A 16,204-nucleotide genomic window follows, 5' to 3' on the forward strand; every position below is an offset into this window, starting at 1 on the left:
ATAACTTTACTAACTTCAAAATTTTTGATTGTTATGCACATTTCCTGCAACCAGATTTCACTTTAAATTTGCACTGCATTGTAACAAAACTGCTAGTTTGATAAAATTTTTCACAAAAAACTATGCAGAGTAGCATACTCCATCTTGCTTACAGAACTTTTCTGCTAGGATACATGATTTATCAGTAAAAAAAAAAAAAACTCCCATGTCCTATGCAGGAGTTTTTTTTACTGATAAATGATTCCAGACTTGCCAGTGCTATCCCAATACTTCAAAAAATATGAAATTCAAAACATTTGCATCTTTTCTTATACTTAATTTTGCAAGTGGAACACAAGCAGTTTACAGATGTGAAACATTGATGTCTCATGGACTGAGTTGCCTGTGATAATCCAACTCTTAACATATGCCCTTTTTTACCTGACTTTGTCCAATAGTGGATGAATTTGAACAGCGTTGTTTGCTGTGTACTGTGGCAGACAGATATACTGTCTGCCATAGTAGATATGTTTACAAATGATTTGAAGAATGTAGTGGTAAAGTTCAGCCATTTTTTTGGCCTTCATAGCCATTGAATCCTGAAAAAGGATTTTTGTAATGTTTTTGAATATGAAAATTACCATGTTCAAAGACATTACTCTATAAATGCACAACCAGATATCAGGTGTTTTTTTTTTGTTTTTTACAAACCTGACCCCAGAACAAATTTTGTTAATATATTGACCAATGTATGTATATTTTATATTTGTTAACCACAATATAAAATTATAATAGACTCTCCAAAAATTGTACTATAACTAATGATAATTTTTATTACATAATTATAATAAATTTTAATGATCTTTTCTCATATAGTAGTGTACAAATAACTGAACAGTAATGCCAAAGGTCTGGTTATGGGATTTCGAAAACAAAAAATTGTGCTTTACAGGGTAAGGAAGTTGAATAATTTCGAATATATTATTATCATTACTTCAGATTTAATTATTATTTATTATACATTTAATAATCATTTAATTAAATTACTTTTCACCATCTCTGATGTTGAATGGTTTTGTCAAGCTAAAAAAATGACACTTGGTCTTTGTAGGAGGCATTTATTTCTCAAGTTGATATTATTGTTACGAGATACCCTGATGTAGTACTGCCTGTAATTCTCTAAAGTGAAGCAGAATGCTATACTTTAGCATTAGTAGAGGCATATGATTCAAGAAAGCAAGCTTATGCAGCATCAGCAAAAAAAAAAAAAAAAAAAAAATCCCTCCCATTTCATCCCTCCATTTGTTACAAATACCTGTCCATCTCAGCCTTAAATTTATTTAGACTATTAGCTTCCACAACAAAAGATGGGAGCCTGTTTCACCAATCAACTACCCGCTGGCTAAAGGCAAATTTTCACACATGTATTCTACAACTATCTTTCATCGATTTAAAACTGTGGCCCCTCAGGCTCTTAGTCTGAGCAAGAGAAAGACTCCCATCAGCATTCAGCATGCTTAACCCATTCAAGACCTTATACACCTCAATCAGATCACCTCATAGGTGCCTACTCTCCAGGTGCTCCAATTTGCAGAGCTTAAGCCTTTCTTGGTAAGAGCACCCCCTTTGTTCCCCCTCACCAATCTTGTTGTCCTTCTTTGTACTCGTTCTAGCAATTCTACATCCTTCCTAAAATGAGGCCTACAGACCTGTGCATGATACTCTAGGTGTGGCCTGACCATTGTTTTGTATAAAGTGTAAAGTAAAGTGTGTTTAGGGTCAAACGGCACAAGGGGTTCCCCCCATCTCCGTGTAGTTTACATTGTGGGTGAACCAGTTTACTGGAAAAGCCAGAGATTTAAAAGTGTATGGACTTTGTATATGTGTGATGCCTTGTACCGTTGTTCATCTGGTCATTTAGCCGCTGGGCCCCTACTGAGGCCCAACGTTGCCCCACTTACGCCCCATACCACATGGCGCGACAGTCAGCCTTCCATCTCCCTATAAATTTCCAAGATCCTCTGACCTTATCACAAATCCTAGGCGATAACTCCAACATTGAAAATATATTCACTTATTTAAAATTAATAGGATATTTTGACCAGATATAAATCACATTTAAGAAATATAAACTTCCTTGTCACATAAACATTAATAGATAGGCGCAATATGGCCAAAGTTGCTTTTGCGCCAAAAAACCCTACAACAACAACAACAACTTACGCCCTGTGGAGGCAGACCAGGAACCCAGTAGTCTGTTTCACTCTGTCAGGTCCTGCCACTTAATTTCCTGAGATTTCGGCGGCTAGGACCTAAAAAAAAAAAAAAAAAAAAATGAAAGAAACGCATCGATGTAGGGGTAGAATCGCTTAGTTTTGCTAGGCCAAGTTATGGGCGTAAGGTAATTTAGACATGTTAAGTTTTTGGTAGTAGGGATTTTGCTAGCGTATAGATAGAGAGGGGGGAGGCAGAAGACTGGGGGAGAAAGACAGAAATGTGGGGCCAATAGAGTAGGTAGCCCCAGTTTTCAGTGGGACATGCCCATGTCCCACCAGAGTAGAAGATATAGGGTGGAGAGGAGAGGAGGACGAAAATGTCCCCCCTCCCCCCAAGGAAGTAGGTATAAAGGTGAAGGGGGCTAGAGTGCCCTCTTCAGATCGCCATATGGCTATTGCTGCATTTCTGTTTTCAAGTTTCTTTACTCATGGGGCAAGCTCCATCCTTGTGCTTGTGTCCCTCCTCTTCAGTTTCAGACTTTACATTGTGCTGGCTGGTGTCTCAATAGTGGTACTTGATATCAGTTATTGTAGATGGTGATTAATGTCCTTCTCCTGACGAAGAGGTCTTGTGCGAACTGGGATAATGCTCTATATTCGTCCTCAGTATCTATGAAATGGGATTCCAATCCTTTTGGTAGGTATCTTATTTTTGTTATAAGTACTCCTCTGAGGTCTTCATATTGTGGGCACTCGTACACTATGTGATTCCAGCTTTCTGTCTCCCCGCACGTATAGTTGGGGTCCTCAGTGAGTCCGAATCCGTGCAGCTTATCATTTTAGGGTCTGTGTCCTGTTATTAGAGATGTTATTAGAGATGTATCACATTCGAGGTTGGCATTCGAGGTGAGCGGACGCGCTTAGACAGGGCTCCTCAGTTAAGTGGTTTACTTTTGGATAGTGCTTTTAAATATTTGATTTATTTAGATATTGTTGGATTATTTTGTTATAGGTTTTCCTGTAACTGTTTGATTTTAATAATATTATAGATATAATTTTTTAAAGTTACTTTCATTGATATTTATTTAATATTATAATGGTAGTTACGAGATCTGCCTTAAACACGTCACAGGGTATCGTGACTCACACGGAAATAGCAGATGGCGATTTACGGGTGAGTCATGATTTAATCCGTTGTGGAACCTGTGGAATGTTTTCCAAGGTCGACCTGGTGACTAATCCTACCTCACCTGGGGATTCTTTTCTTTGTGATCGATGTAAGGAGTGCACCGATCTTAAATTACAATTTGGTGCACTGAGGGAACAATTTGAGTCCCTGAAAAAACGAGTGCTTGCCCTCGAAAATAATGCATCTGGGAGCTCGTCAGGGACTCAAAACTCCAGCAATCTACCAAGTGATGCACACCCGATTCGAGCCTCAAAACAGAAAAACCAAGTGCAAACTACTCTGGTTAAAAAGGACATTGTATTATTAGGAGACTCCATTGTCAGGGAAACGGGGAATATTTTTTGTAATAAAGATAGGTGGAGGAGAACCAGGGTATGTCTGCCGGGAGCAACTATTGATGATGTCACCAACAGACTGTCAGATTTTAAAGGGGGTAAAGAAAATATTATTATTCATGTGGGGACAAACGATATTAAACGTACACGATCTGACGATTTGTTGGAAAAATACAGGACCATGCTGAGGAAATGTCGCGAGCTAGGCCATAATGTCTATGTGTCTGCAATTCTGCCCAGACACGATAGGAGGGATTATATGTTAAGAGCCTTGTGGATTAACTCAAGACTTGAAGGAATCTGCAAGGCTTTAGGGGGTAAATTTCTATCAGCATGGCCCACACTTGTAGGTAGAAGGAATTTGTTTTGTAGAGACGGGATACACTTAAACAAAGGTGGTGCAAAAGTTTTTGCCAGTATTATTGAGGATACCTTAAAGGTTCAGGGAAACTGCTAGTTAGGGGGGATGTGGGTAATACTGACACGCGTTTATCTGATAATATTGGTCAAAGTAACTCTTGCACATACCTCAAGAGTTCTTATCTGTTACCCCAACTGGACGTATTATCTAGATGTTCTGGGGGCACAAACGTTTCACGTGGGCGGGTAGCTAATGCCAGGGAAGAGAGCCTAAAAAACTTCAAGGGTTGTGTTAGGGTTGTTAAATATACAAGAACAGTAAATCTTAATTGTTTATACAGTAACGTTAGAAGTGTCGTCAATAAAATGAGCGAATTCGAACTGCTGGTTAAAACAAGTAACGCGGACATAATAGGGCTTACAGAGACGTGGTGCCACCCGGAAATTGGCGATGATGAGTTTCAGTACGGCTTGTATAATGTATTTAGGAAGGATAGGTTAGATAGAAGGGGTGGTGGGGTAATGCTTCTTATCAGAAGCAGCCTGAGTGCGACGATAGCTTTCCCGGATTCAGACGTTTCACATGCTAGTACAGAGTCTGTATGGTGTGAGATAGTTGGAAACAAAGGTATAATGCGAGTAGGAGTAATCTACAGACCAGGTGATTGTGAAGATTATGACAAAAGCCTCTACATGCAAATGGAATGGGCAAGTAAGCGTCAATGCCTTATTATGGGTGATTTCAATCTGCCTCTAATTGATTGGAGTAAATGGGAAGGAAACTCGACATGGGGAACAAAATTTTTAAATCAACTAGATGACTGTTATTTGTATCAACATGTCAGGGAAAGTACTAGAGAAAAGAATATCCTAGACCTCATCATCACCCATGAATCAGATGACATAACAGGGCTGACAGTAAAGGAACCAGTAGCAGGAAGTGATCACGGAGTTCTACGGTGGATGATGACGAGAGAGGAAGCAGAAGTAAAAGGCAAAGGAATGGGTTTTAATTTCAGAAAAGGAAATTACGATGCCTTAAGGTACTACATGGCCTCTATTAACTGGGTAGATATCGCGCAGAGAATGAATACAATTGAACTGTGGTACGCTTTTAAAACATTAATCACAGATGCCTTGAATGCGTATATACCATTAAAAAAATACTCCACGAGAAGGGTTCCAAGTTGGATGAATAGTGAAGTTGCCACATTACTTGAGCAGAAAAAGGTGGCATGGAAAAGTTACAGAGCAATAAAAAGTACTGAAGCCTATAACAGCTACAAGGTGATGTGTAATAGAGCCACAGAAAAGGTTCGACAGGCAAAGGCAGTTTATGAGAAATCACTAGCAAACAGAGCAAAGAGGGGGGATAAAGAATTCTTCACATATATAAATGCCAAGAAGAGCAGGACAAACCAGATCGGACCTTTATGTAAGGGAAAGGGGATAGTAATAAATACACCAGCTGCCGTTGCAGATGAACTCAACAGTTATTTTGCATCGATATTTACAAATGAAAAGCCTTTTGTGGCAAAGGGAAATTGTGGGTGCGAAGTTAAAAAATATGTAATTAATGATATTGAAATTTCGCAAGATTATTTAATGAAAAAACTTTCGAGCCTACAGACCAGTAAGGCTCCTGGAGTTGATGGAATATACCCTATAATCTTAAGAGAGGCGGCAAGCGAGTGCATTGAACCATTGAGGCTAATTATGCGAGCATCATTAGACTCTGGGGAGATTCCCTTGGATTGGAAAAGTGCAAATGTATCTCCCATACATAAGGGTGGCTCTAAAAGTGAAGTTGGAAATTATCGACCTGTCAGTCTGACTTCAGTAGTAGGGAAAATCATGGAGGCAATGATCAAGGGTGGAATTCAGGATCATTTGGATCGAATTGAAATTCTCAAGGATACTCAGCATGGTTTCGTAAAGGGAAAATCATGTTTAACAAATCTGGTTCGCTATTTCGAAAGGGTCACTCACGAGCTGGATTTAGGGAATAATTTCGACATTGTTTATTTAGATTTCAGCAAAGCTTTTGACTCAGTCCCACATGAGCGGTTGCTTTATAAGCTGGAACAGGTTGGAATCACTGGGAAAATCCTTAGATGGATAGAAGGATGGCTTCAGGGCAGGAGGCAGAGGGTTGTGATAAATGGCTATTCCTCAGATTGGGTTGATGTAAGAAGTGGGGTTCCCCAAGGATCAGTATTAGGACCACTGTTGTTTTTAATTTTCATAAACGACATTGATGAAGGGATAGAGGGCGTGATGTCTAAATTTGCAGATGATGTTAAAATTGGTAGAGTAGTTAATGATCACTGTCAAGCTGAGCTTCTTCAGAGAGACCTAGATAGACTTCAGGAATGGTCAGAAAAATGGCAGCTGTGCTTTAATCCAACAAAGTGTAAGGTATTACACCTGGGAAACAGTAATCCCAAAATAACTTATTCACTTGGTGGAGTTCAACTAAAGCCAGTACTGGAGGAAAGGGACTTGGGTGTTACGATACGGTCAGACATGAAATTCTCTGAGCATTGTAAACAGGTTGCAAGGAAGGCCCATGGTGTCCTATCAATGATCTATCGAACTTTTGCAAGTAGAGATAGGGACGTGATAATCCCATTATATAAGGCTTATGTTAGACCACACTTGGAATACTGTGTTCAAGTATGGAGACCGCACCTGAAGAAAGACATCGAGCTTCTTGAAAGGGTGCAAAGAAGGGTAACTCGCCTGGTGAGATCGGCAAAAGGGCGTCCTTATGAAGAAAGACTTCGAATATGTGGGTTGCAGAGTTTGGAAACTAGACACCTTAGAGGAGATTTGATTGAGGTGTTTAAGGCTCTGAGAGGCATCAGTAAAATGAATGAGGACAAAATTTTCAAGATTACAAATGATGCTAGAACTAGGGGACATAAATTCAAGTTACGGGGGGAAATGTTTAGATTGGATTGCAGGAAGTTCTATTTTAGCCAGCGAGTTATAAATTACTGGAATAAGTTGCCGTCATGGGTGGTAGAGGCCGACAGTTTGGGGAAATTCAAAGGTCATCTGGATAGTACTTTCGGGTAAGGGAAGCACATAGGTTTAATTTCCTTTTTATTCATTTTTTATTTTATTAATTATTATTATTTATTTTTTTTTTTTTTTTTTTTTGTTTTTATCATTGTTTTGTTCGGATTTATATTTTTTTTTATTATTTTTTATTTTTATTTTTATTTTTTTTTTTTTTGGCTGGTGCAGCATAAGCCATAGGCTTTCTTGCACCATGCGGCCGTTACTAATACTAATACTAATACTAATGTCAAATGGTACCCTGGGAAGTACTAGGTCGGCTGTTTTGGGTAGATTTTCTGGAAGTCTGGTAGATATCTTCTGGTTATCTCGTCCTTGGTAGTCTCCGTCCATCTTCTCTGCCATAATTTTAGCAGGTGGTTCTGTAATCTAGTTTTTTCCGTTTTTAGGTTGTTTGCTGGGTCAGTTGTGTAGTCCAGATGTGTGGCTGCCACTCCCCTGGATAGCAAGTATAGCAGATCTGTGCGAACGACCTCCAGGTCCAAAGGAAGCGCTCCAGCGAGAACCTGTAGTGCTGGAGTACTCACTGTACTACACGCACGTGTCGTAGTTAAGAGTATGGTCCTTTGGATCATGTCCAGAATTCTTCTATTCACTGCCAATGCAGTTTTTGGGAACCAAATTGCTGAGGTGTAACTAATTGCTGGGAGAAACGTTGTCTTGTAATATAGCATCAGAGTTCTTTTTTTGAGTCCCCAATCTTTCCTAGTAACTCTGGCTACCAGTGCAGAATAGCTCCTGATTTTTTTTCTTATGTACTTTAGGTGCAGCTGGAACGAGAGGTTGTTGTCCAGTACCACGCCTAGGTACTTAAGTTGGTTTACAAACTTAATGGTGACATTGTCAATTTTAATTTTCGGCGGTCGTTGCAATTGCAGGGTTCCTTTAAGCAGGATTGAAGACGTCTTTATGGGTGAAATTGTGAGCTGGTGTTTTACGGCCCATTGCTGGAGTTGCTGCAGCGCCTGGTTTGCTTGGGTTTCCAACTGGGCCCGGAATCCACTCGCATGGTCAATATCAGGTCATCAGTGAATGCTTGTGTCCTGATGGGTCCCAGATCCATCACCAAGAACTCATCTAACACCATATTCCGCAGGAGTGGTCCCAGCACCGACCGCTGCGGACAGCCTCTGTGCACTTCTCTTGCGACCTTCTGGTATTCTACATTGATCTCCACTCTTCTATGTGATAAATAGTTTTCCATGACCTTGAATAGGTTTGTTGGCATCCCATCAATGATATATAGGAATTTTGCTAGCAGGGACAGGGAGGTGATTATCCCATTGTTTTGTATAACGGGATAATTACCTCCCTTTCCCTGCTAGCAAAATTCCTATATATCATTGATGGGACTCCATGATCTGCCCTGGCAGCCTGTCCACACTGTCAGCGAACCTCATATTTAATTGCACAATTACCCCCAGGTCTTTTCCACTTTCCACTTCCCTGAGTGTAGTACCACACAGTTGGTACATTTCTCTTGGGTTATTCCAACCTTTATGCAGTACTTTGCATTTGTCAGTGTTTTAAACTTTAGTTGCCACTTCTCAGCCTATTTTTCCAACTTATCTAGATCCAGTTGGAGTAGCATACTGTCCTTACTGTAGTTACCAACCATGCCAACCTTTGTATCATCTGCAAACTTGGACATTAAACCTGATATACCTTTCTTGATATCATTGATAAATATACAAAACACCAATAGGCCCAACACCGAACCCCTGTGGAACTCCCCTAATAACGTTTGTGGAATTCCCCTAATAACATAATCTATTGGAATAAGGTGCTTCCGTAGCCAGGTGGGAAGGAGCAACAGTGCGTAGCATACGCTTCTTGATTAGACCGTGGTTCGAGCCCGTCACCACCAAATATGGAGGATGCGGAAAGATCAGGGAAGGACCACCACATATTCCCAGAGCAATATGGCCTTAGTTGCTAATGCTCCTAAAAACCAAACAACCAAACCTATTGGAATAAGCAGCAGCCTGGAAAACAAGATGCAGGATATTGTAATAATGGCTCCCATCAGAGACTGATGGGAGCCATTGCAGTACAAGTAACCTACCCTAACACATGGGTTGCGTTAGGGTAGCTAAGAATAGGAACAGGTGCATCTATACTTGCGTGTACACCAATGCTAGGAGTTTAGTAAATAAATTTGATGAATTTGAGGTATTGCTCAAAACATCAAAGGCAGATATTGTAGGGATATCAGAGACGTGGTTTCACACAGATATAAGGAATTCAGAACTGGAATTTGAGGGAGTACAAAGTGTACAGAAAGGATAGACAGGATAGGAAGGGAGGAGGGATTATGCTGTTAGTTAAGAAACACATAAAATCCAAGGAAGTGAAGCCAGTCGACATCGCTGGACAGTGCAGTGTCAAGTCAGTTTGGTGTGACACAAGAATTGGGAGCTCAAAATTGAGAGTAGGAGTGTGCTATAGGGCTAATGACTCTGATGAGTATAATAAGAAACTGTACAGGGAAATAGAGTGGGCCAGTAAATCAGAGAGTCTTATAATGGGGGATTTTAATTTCCCAGATATTGACTACTGGAATTTGTAGGTTGGTCACTCACACACTAGCAAGGCTTTTGTGGATTTATTGGATGATTGTTTTCTACATCAGCATGTTTGGGAGGCAACTAGAGGGAGTAATACTCTTGTTCTGATTATCAGTAATGATTCTTCATGCATTAAGAATCTGCAGATAAAGGAACACTAGGTGGCAGTGATCACAGTGTGCTGAAGTGAGTTTTACTCAGAGGTAACTACCATCAGGGGTAAAGGGAAAGGTTTTTGCTTTCGTAAAGGCGACTATGATGGTCTGAGACAGTATTTAAATTCTATACAGTGGAACCAACTGATGTTGTTACCAACAGCAAATTCAAAATGGGAAGCATTCAAAGAACTTATCATTGAAGCTACTAGGCTTTACATACCAACTAAGAAATATTGTTCAAGGTTTAGGCCTAAATGGATGTCAGATGAACTAATGAGACATATGGCAGAGAAGAAATATGCATGGGATACATATAAATTAATGGTTGACATGGAAGACTATGATAGAAAGCTGGTCTGTAGCCAAGTCACAAAGGAGATTAGGCAGGCAAAGGCAGATTATGAGAAATCCTTAGCAAAGGATGCAAAGAAAAACAGAAAAGAGTTTTTTACCTGTGTAAACTCTAGAAGGAAAGGGATGAATCAGATTGGTCCACTGGATATTGATGGTTCAACAGTTGAGGATCCTGCTCAAGTGGCTAACAAACTAAACGAGTGTTTTGCATCTACATTCATACATGAGGAGTTATTCAGGAAGGGGAATGCCAGAGGTGAAGTAAACTCTGGCAGTGAGCTAGATGATTTTGTAATAATTGAGAGTAAAGTGGAGGAGAAATTGTTCAAGTTAAACAGAAGAAAGGCACCTGGGGTGGATGGGATCTATCCAGTTATATTAAAGGAGGCAGCAAAGGAAGTAAGCAAACCCTTGGCCATAATTATGAGAGCTTCTTTGGACTCAGTGGAGGTATCCATAGACTGGAGATGTGCAAATGTGACCCCAATTCACAAAGGAGGATCAAAGGTCGACACAAGTAATTATAGACCTGTGAGTTTAATTTCTGTTCCAGGAAAATTAATGGAGGCACTGGTTAAAGAAGCACTGCAGGATCATCTAGACAAGACTTCAGTTATAGCTCTGACAGAGCATGGTTTTGTTAAGGGAAAGTCTTGCCTGACCAATTTGATTGGATACTATGATGCAGTCACAAAAGAACTGGATGCAGGGAATAACTTTTATATTATATATTTGGATCTTAGAAAGGCTTTTGATACAGTTGCACATGGAAGACTGCTGCACAAATTGGAGCAGTGTCGCATTGGAGGCAAATTGCTGCTATGGATAAAGGGATGGTTGAGGGGGAGAAGAGAGAGAGTTGTAATCAATGGACACTGCTCACCGTGGACTAATGTTATAAGTGGAATCCCTCAGGGTTCAGTGTTGGGTCATTATTGTTTTCTGTATTTATAAGTGATATTGATGATGGTATATCAAGCTTAATATGCAAGTTTGCAGACGATACAAAGGTTGGCAGGGTTGTTAAGGACACTACTGATGCTATGCTGCTGCAATAGGATCTAGAATGGTTGATCAGATGGGCTGAGAGGTGGCAAATTTCTTCTCTGCCATATGTCTCATTAGTTCATCTGACATCCATTATGATTCTTCATGCATTAAGAATCTGCAGATAAAGGAACACTAGGTGGCAGTGATCACAGTGTGCTGAAGTGAGTTTTACTCAGAGGTAACTACCATCAGGGGTAAAGGGAAAGGTTTTTGCTTTCGTAAAGGCGACTATGATGGTCTGAGACAGTATTTAAATTCTATACAGTGGAACCAACTGATGTTGTTACCAACAGCAAATTCAAAATGGGAAGCATTCAAAGAACTTATCATTGAAGCTACTAGGCTTTACATACCAACTAAGAAATATTGTTCAAGGTTTAGGCCTAAATGGATGTCAGATGAACTAATGAGACATATGGCAGAGAAGAAATATGCATGGGATACATATAAATTAATGGTTGACATGGAAGACTATGATAGAAAGCTGGTCTGTAGCCAAGTCACAAAGGAGATTAGGCAGGCAAAGGCAGATTATGAGAAATCCTTAGCAAAGGATGCAAAGAAAAACAGAAAAGAGTTTTTTACCTGTGTAAACTCTAGAAAGGAGAAATTGTTCAAGTTAAACACAAGAAAGGCACCTGGGGTGGATGGGATCTATCCAGTTATATTAAAGGAGGCAGCAAAGGAAGTAAGCAAACCCTTGGCCATAATTATGAGAGCTTCTTTGGACTCAGTGGAGGTATCCATAGACTGGAGATGTGCAAATGTGACCCCAATTCACAAAGGAGGATCAAAGGTCGACACAAGTAATTATAGACCTGTGAGTTTAATTTCTGTTCCAGGAAAATTAATGGAGGCACTGGTTAAAGAAGCACTGCAGGATCATCTAGACAAGACTTCAGTTATAGCTCTGACAGAGCATGGTTTTGTTAAGGGAAAGTCTTGCCTGACCAATTTGATTGGATACTATGATGCAGTCACAAAAGAACTGGATGCAGGGAATAACTTTTATATTATATATTTGGATCTTAGAAAGGCTTTTGATACAGTTGCACATGGAAGACTGCTGCACAAATTGGAGCAGTGTCGCATTGGAGGCAAATTGCTGCTATGGATAAAGGGATGGTTGAGGGGGAGAAGAGAGAGAGTTGTAATCAATGGACACTGCTCACCGTGGACTAATGTTATAAGTGGAATCCCTCAGGGTTCAGTGTTGGGTCATTATTGTTTTCTGTATTTATAAGTGATATTGATGATGGTATATCAAGCTTAATATGCAAGTTTGCAGACGATACAAAGGTTGGCAGGGTTGTTAAGGACACTACTGATGCTATGCTGCTGCAATAGGATCTAGAATGGTTGATCAGATGGGCTGAGAGGTGGCAAATGAAGTTTAACATTGACAAATGTAAAGTACTACATATGGGAAACAGGAATCCCAGATTAACATATCAACTCTGTGGTACTACGCTGACAGTGGTAGAGAATGAAAAGGACCTGGGGGTAATTGTGCAGGCAGATATGAAGTTCTCTGAGCAGTGCAGACGAGCTGCAAGAGTAGCTCATGGTGTCTTGTCAATGATATACAGGAATTTTTCTAGCAGAGATAGGGATGTGATTATTCCCTTGTATAAGGCATTGGTCAGGCCACACCTTGAGTACTGTATACAGGTCTGGAGACCTGATTTCAAGAAGGATGTAGAGCTGCTGGAACGAGTACAGAGAAGGGCAACAAGATTAGTGAATGGAACAAAGGGTTGCTCTTACGAAGAAAGGCTTAAGTTTTGCAAATTACAGAGTCTGGAGACTAGGCATCGGTGAGGTGATCTGATAGAGGTGTATAAGGCTTTGAATGGCTTGAGCATGCTCAATGCCGATGGGATTCTTCCTCTTGCTCAGAATAATCACCTGAGGGGGCATAAATTCAAATTGAGGAAAGACAGATGTAGGATAGATGTGCAGAAATTTGCCTTTAGCCAGCGGGTAGTTGGTTGGTGGAACAGACTTCCATTCCTTGTTGTAGAAGTTGATAGCGTAAATAAATTTAAGGTTCAGCTGGACAGGTATTTCGAACGAACGGAGGGGTGAAATGGAAGTGGTGTTTTTTTTTTTTTTTGTTTTTTTTTTGGCTGATGCTGCATAAGCTTGCTTTCTTGCATCATATGCCTCTACTAATGCTAATTTGTCCACGTAGAGCAGTGTCCATTGATTACCACTCTCTGTTGTCTTCCTCTCAACCATCCCTTTATCCATTGTAGCAACTTACCCTTAATGCCATACCTCTCCAATTTGTACAGCAGTCTTCCATGTGCAACGGTATCAAAAGCTTTCCTGAAATCCAAGTATATGATATTAAAATTATTTTTGGCATTCAGTTCCTTTGTGACTACATCATGGTATCCAATTAGATTGGTCAGACAAGACCTCCCTTTCACAAACCCATGTTGCGTCTTACTATTATTGCAGTCTTGGCTAGATGCTTCTTTAACCAGTGACTCCATTATTTTCCACGGAACACAAGTTAAACTAACAGGTCTGTAGTTACATGTGTCATGTTTTGAACCCCCTTTGTGAATTGGTGATACATTTGCACACTTCCAGTCCATGGGGACCTCCCTTGAGTCCAAGGAAGCTCTCATAATTAATGCTAAGAGTTTGCTTACTTCCTTTGCTGCCTCCTTTAATATAACTGAATAGATCCTGTCCACCCCAGGTGCCTTCCTTATGTTTAACTTCAACAATTTCTCCTCCACTTTGCTCTCAGTTATTACAAAATCACTTAGCTCCGTGTTAGCGTTTGATAAACTTCTGGCACTTCCCTCATTAAATAACTCCTTGTATGTGAATGTAGATGCTAAATACCCATTCAGTTTATCAGCTACCTGAGCATGATCATCAATAATCAACCCATCTTTGTTAAGTGGTCCAATCTGATTCATCCCTTTCCTTCTAGAGTTTCATAAGTAAAGAACTCTTTGCTGTTTTTCTTTGCATCCTTTGTTTGCCAAAGATTTCTTGTAATTTGCATTCACCTGCCTAACCTTCTCTGTGACTTGATTACAGACTAGTTTATACCTGCAATAGGCTTCTGTGTCACCTGACACTTTATATGCATCCCATACATTCTTCTTCTCTGCCACAAGCCTTAATTCATCTGACATCCATTTATGCCTAAACCTTGAACAGTATTTCTTAGTTGGAATGAAAGCCTAGTAGCCTCCAAAATTAAGTCCCTGAAGGCTTCCCATTTGGAATTCAACATTGGTAACATCATCAGTTGATCCCACTGTACAGAATTTAAAAACTGTCTGAAACACCTCTAGTCATCTTTATGAAAACAAAAGCCCTTCCCTTTAGCCTTGATGGTAGTTACATCTTTAAGTAATTCCCACATCAGTACATTGTGATCACTGTCACCCAGTGGTTCCTTTATCTGCAAATTCTTAATGCATGAAGAAGAATTTGCATATAAATGAACCACTGGGTGACAGTGATCACAGTGTACTGACCTCACAATGTATATTTATTACTTTTACATTAATCTTGTTAATTTTAAATTAATTGAAGGTTAGAAATAATCCTTTCTGAGATGGATCAGCCTTAAGAGCCTAGAAAATTAACTTAAACGAATTTAAGTTTTATGCAGTTATGTATGCTCACCTGCATACTTTCTGAATTTGAAAAGTGGGTTAGGTAACTGTAAGTTACCTAACCCACTTTTCAAATTCAGGTTAGGTAAAAAAGTAGGTTAGGTAACTGTAAGTTACTTAACCTACTTTTTTGTTAATTTAATTTTTACTATATTCTTCGTCAATTAACATACTCCATTGTGTTTTGCAGTGATATTAAATAGGTTTAGTAGCGTTCGTTATCGTCTTATTTTGAATTTAACTAGCAATTTTTGGAAGTTACGACTCCCAGTGTTGGCACCAATATTGTTGAACTAGCCGCCATATTGTAGTTGATAAGAAATAGCATAATGTATATATATCGCAAACTGATAGCGTAAAGTATAAAGTAAAACTAGATAGCGTAATATGAAGCACTCAATTAGGAATCTGTTAGCTTATTATAGTATTATAAATTAATCAAAAATATTATTAATCTTATTAAATTTCATTATTAATTAAATTGCATTTAAATGGAAATCATGACCCAAACTTGAGCGGCGAAGCAAAGTTCACAGACTAGCAAGAGTACTGTGACTCGGGAGAGAAACGAAGGGGGCGATTCTCCAATGCATCAGTTTCAAAAAATGTTCGAAATGTTAAATGTTTGCCGACCTTTCTAAAACAGGATATGATCTAGCCAAGGAGGATGGCTTTGTGTTTGCTAGGTGTCTAGAGTGTCAAGAAATTAGGTGCTAACTCACCGTTCTGATGAGCGTCTATGAGAGTTTGAGGTGTAGAGTAAATGTCCTCGAAGAAATTAATATGAGGGGCCCATCAAGCTCTCAGCTGCCCAGCTCAACAGCAGAGCTCACTCCTGTGCATCAAGCAACACAGAGGCAATCTCAAGGCAGAATGCATTGGTCCCAAAGAAACTAGTTATTGTTGGTAACTCTATTGTCAGAGAGACTGGGAATATACTGTGCAAGAAGGATAGGTGGAACAGGACCACGTTATGTCTGCCAGGGGCAAATGTTGATGACGTTGTAGAGCAGATATCTTTTAAGGTCAGAAAAGGTGATATTGTTGTACACGTTGGAACTAATGACATTAAGAAATGTCAATTAAGAAATGACTAATTAAAAAAAGCCGCAAGTTAGGGTTGAATGTGAAAGTGTTTGCAATTCTGCCAAGACACAATAGGAGGGAGTATACGATGAGAGCCTTGTCGATCAATTCGGACCTGGAGAGATTGTGCAAGGCTCAAGGGATAGAATTTTTTTTTTTTTCAGCCTGGTGTGTGC

The 16,204-nt window shown here is 39.7% G+C and overlaps 1 protein-coding gene across 1 annotated transcript in view; it reads left to right on the forward strand.

Annotated features, from left to right (window-relative positions):
* The first annotated feature begins 859 nt into the window (after positions 1-859).
* LOC150088402 (protein phosphatase 1 regulatory subunit 36-like) overlaps positions 860-16,204 on the forward strand; it is a 189,208-nt gene continuing 173,863 nt past the window's right edge. The window contains exon 1 of the mRNA XM_090370147.1: positions 860-932. Within this exon, the coding sequence (XP_090226273.1) occupies positions 880-932 (53 nt within the window). The 5' untranslated portion in view covers positions 860-879. The remainder of the gene's footprint in view (positions 933-16,204) is intronic.

Source organism: Mastigoproctus giganteus, chromosome 3, assembly GCF_048544385.1.
Source record: "Mastigoproctus giganteus isolate SK-2022 chromosome 3, ASM4854438v1, whole genome shotgun sequence".
NCBI lineage: Eukaryota > Metazoa > Arthropoda > Arachnida > Uropygi > Thelyphonidae > Mastigoproctus > Mastigoproctus giganteus.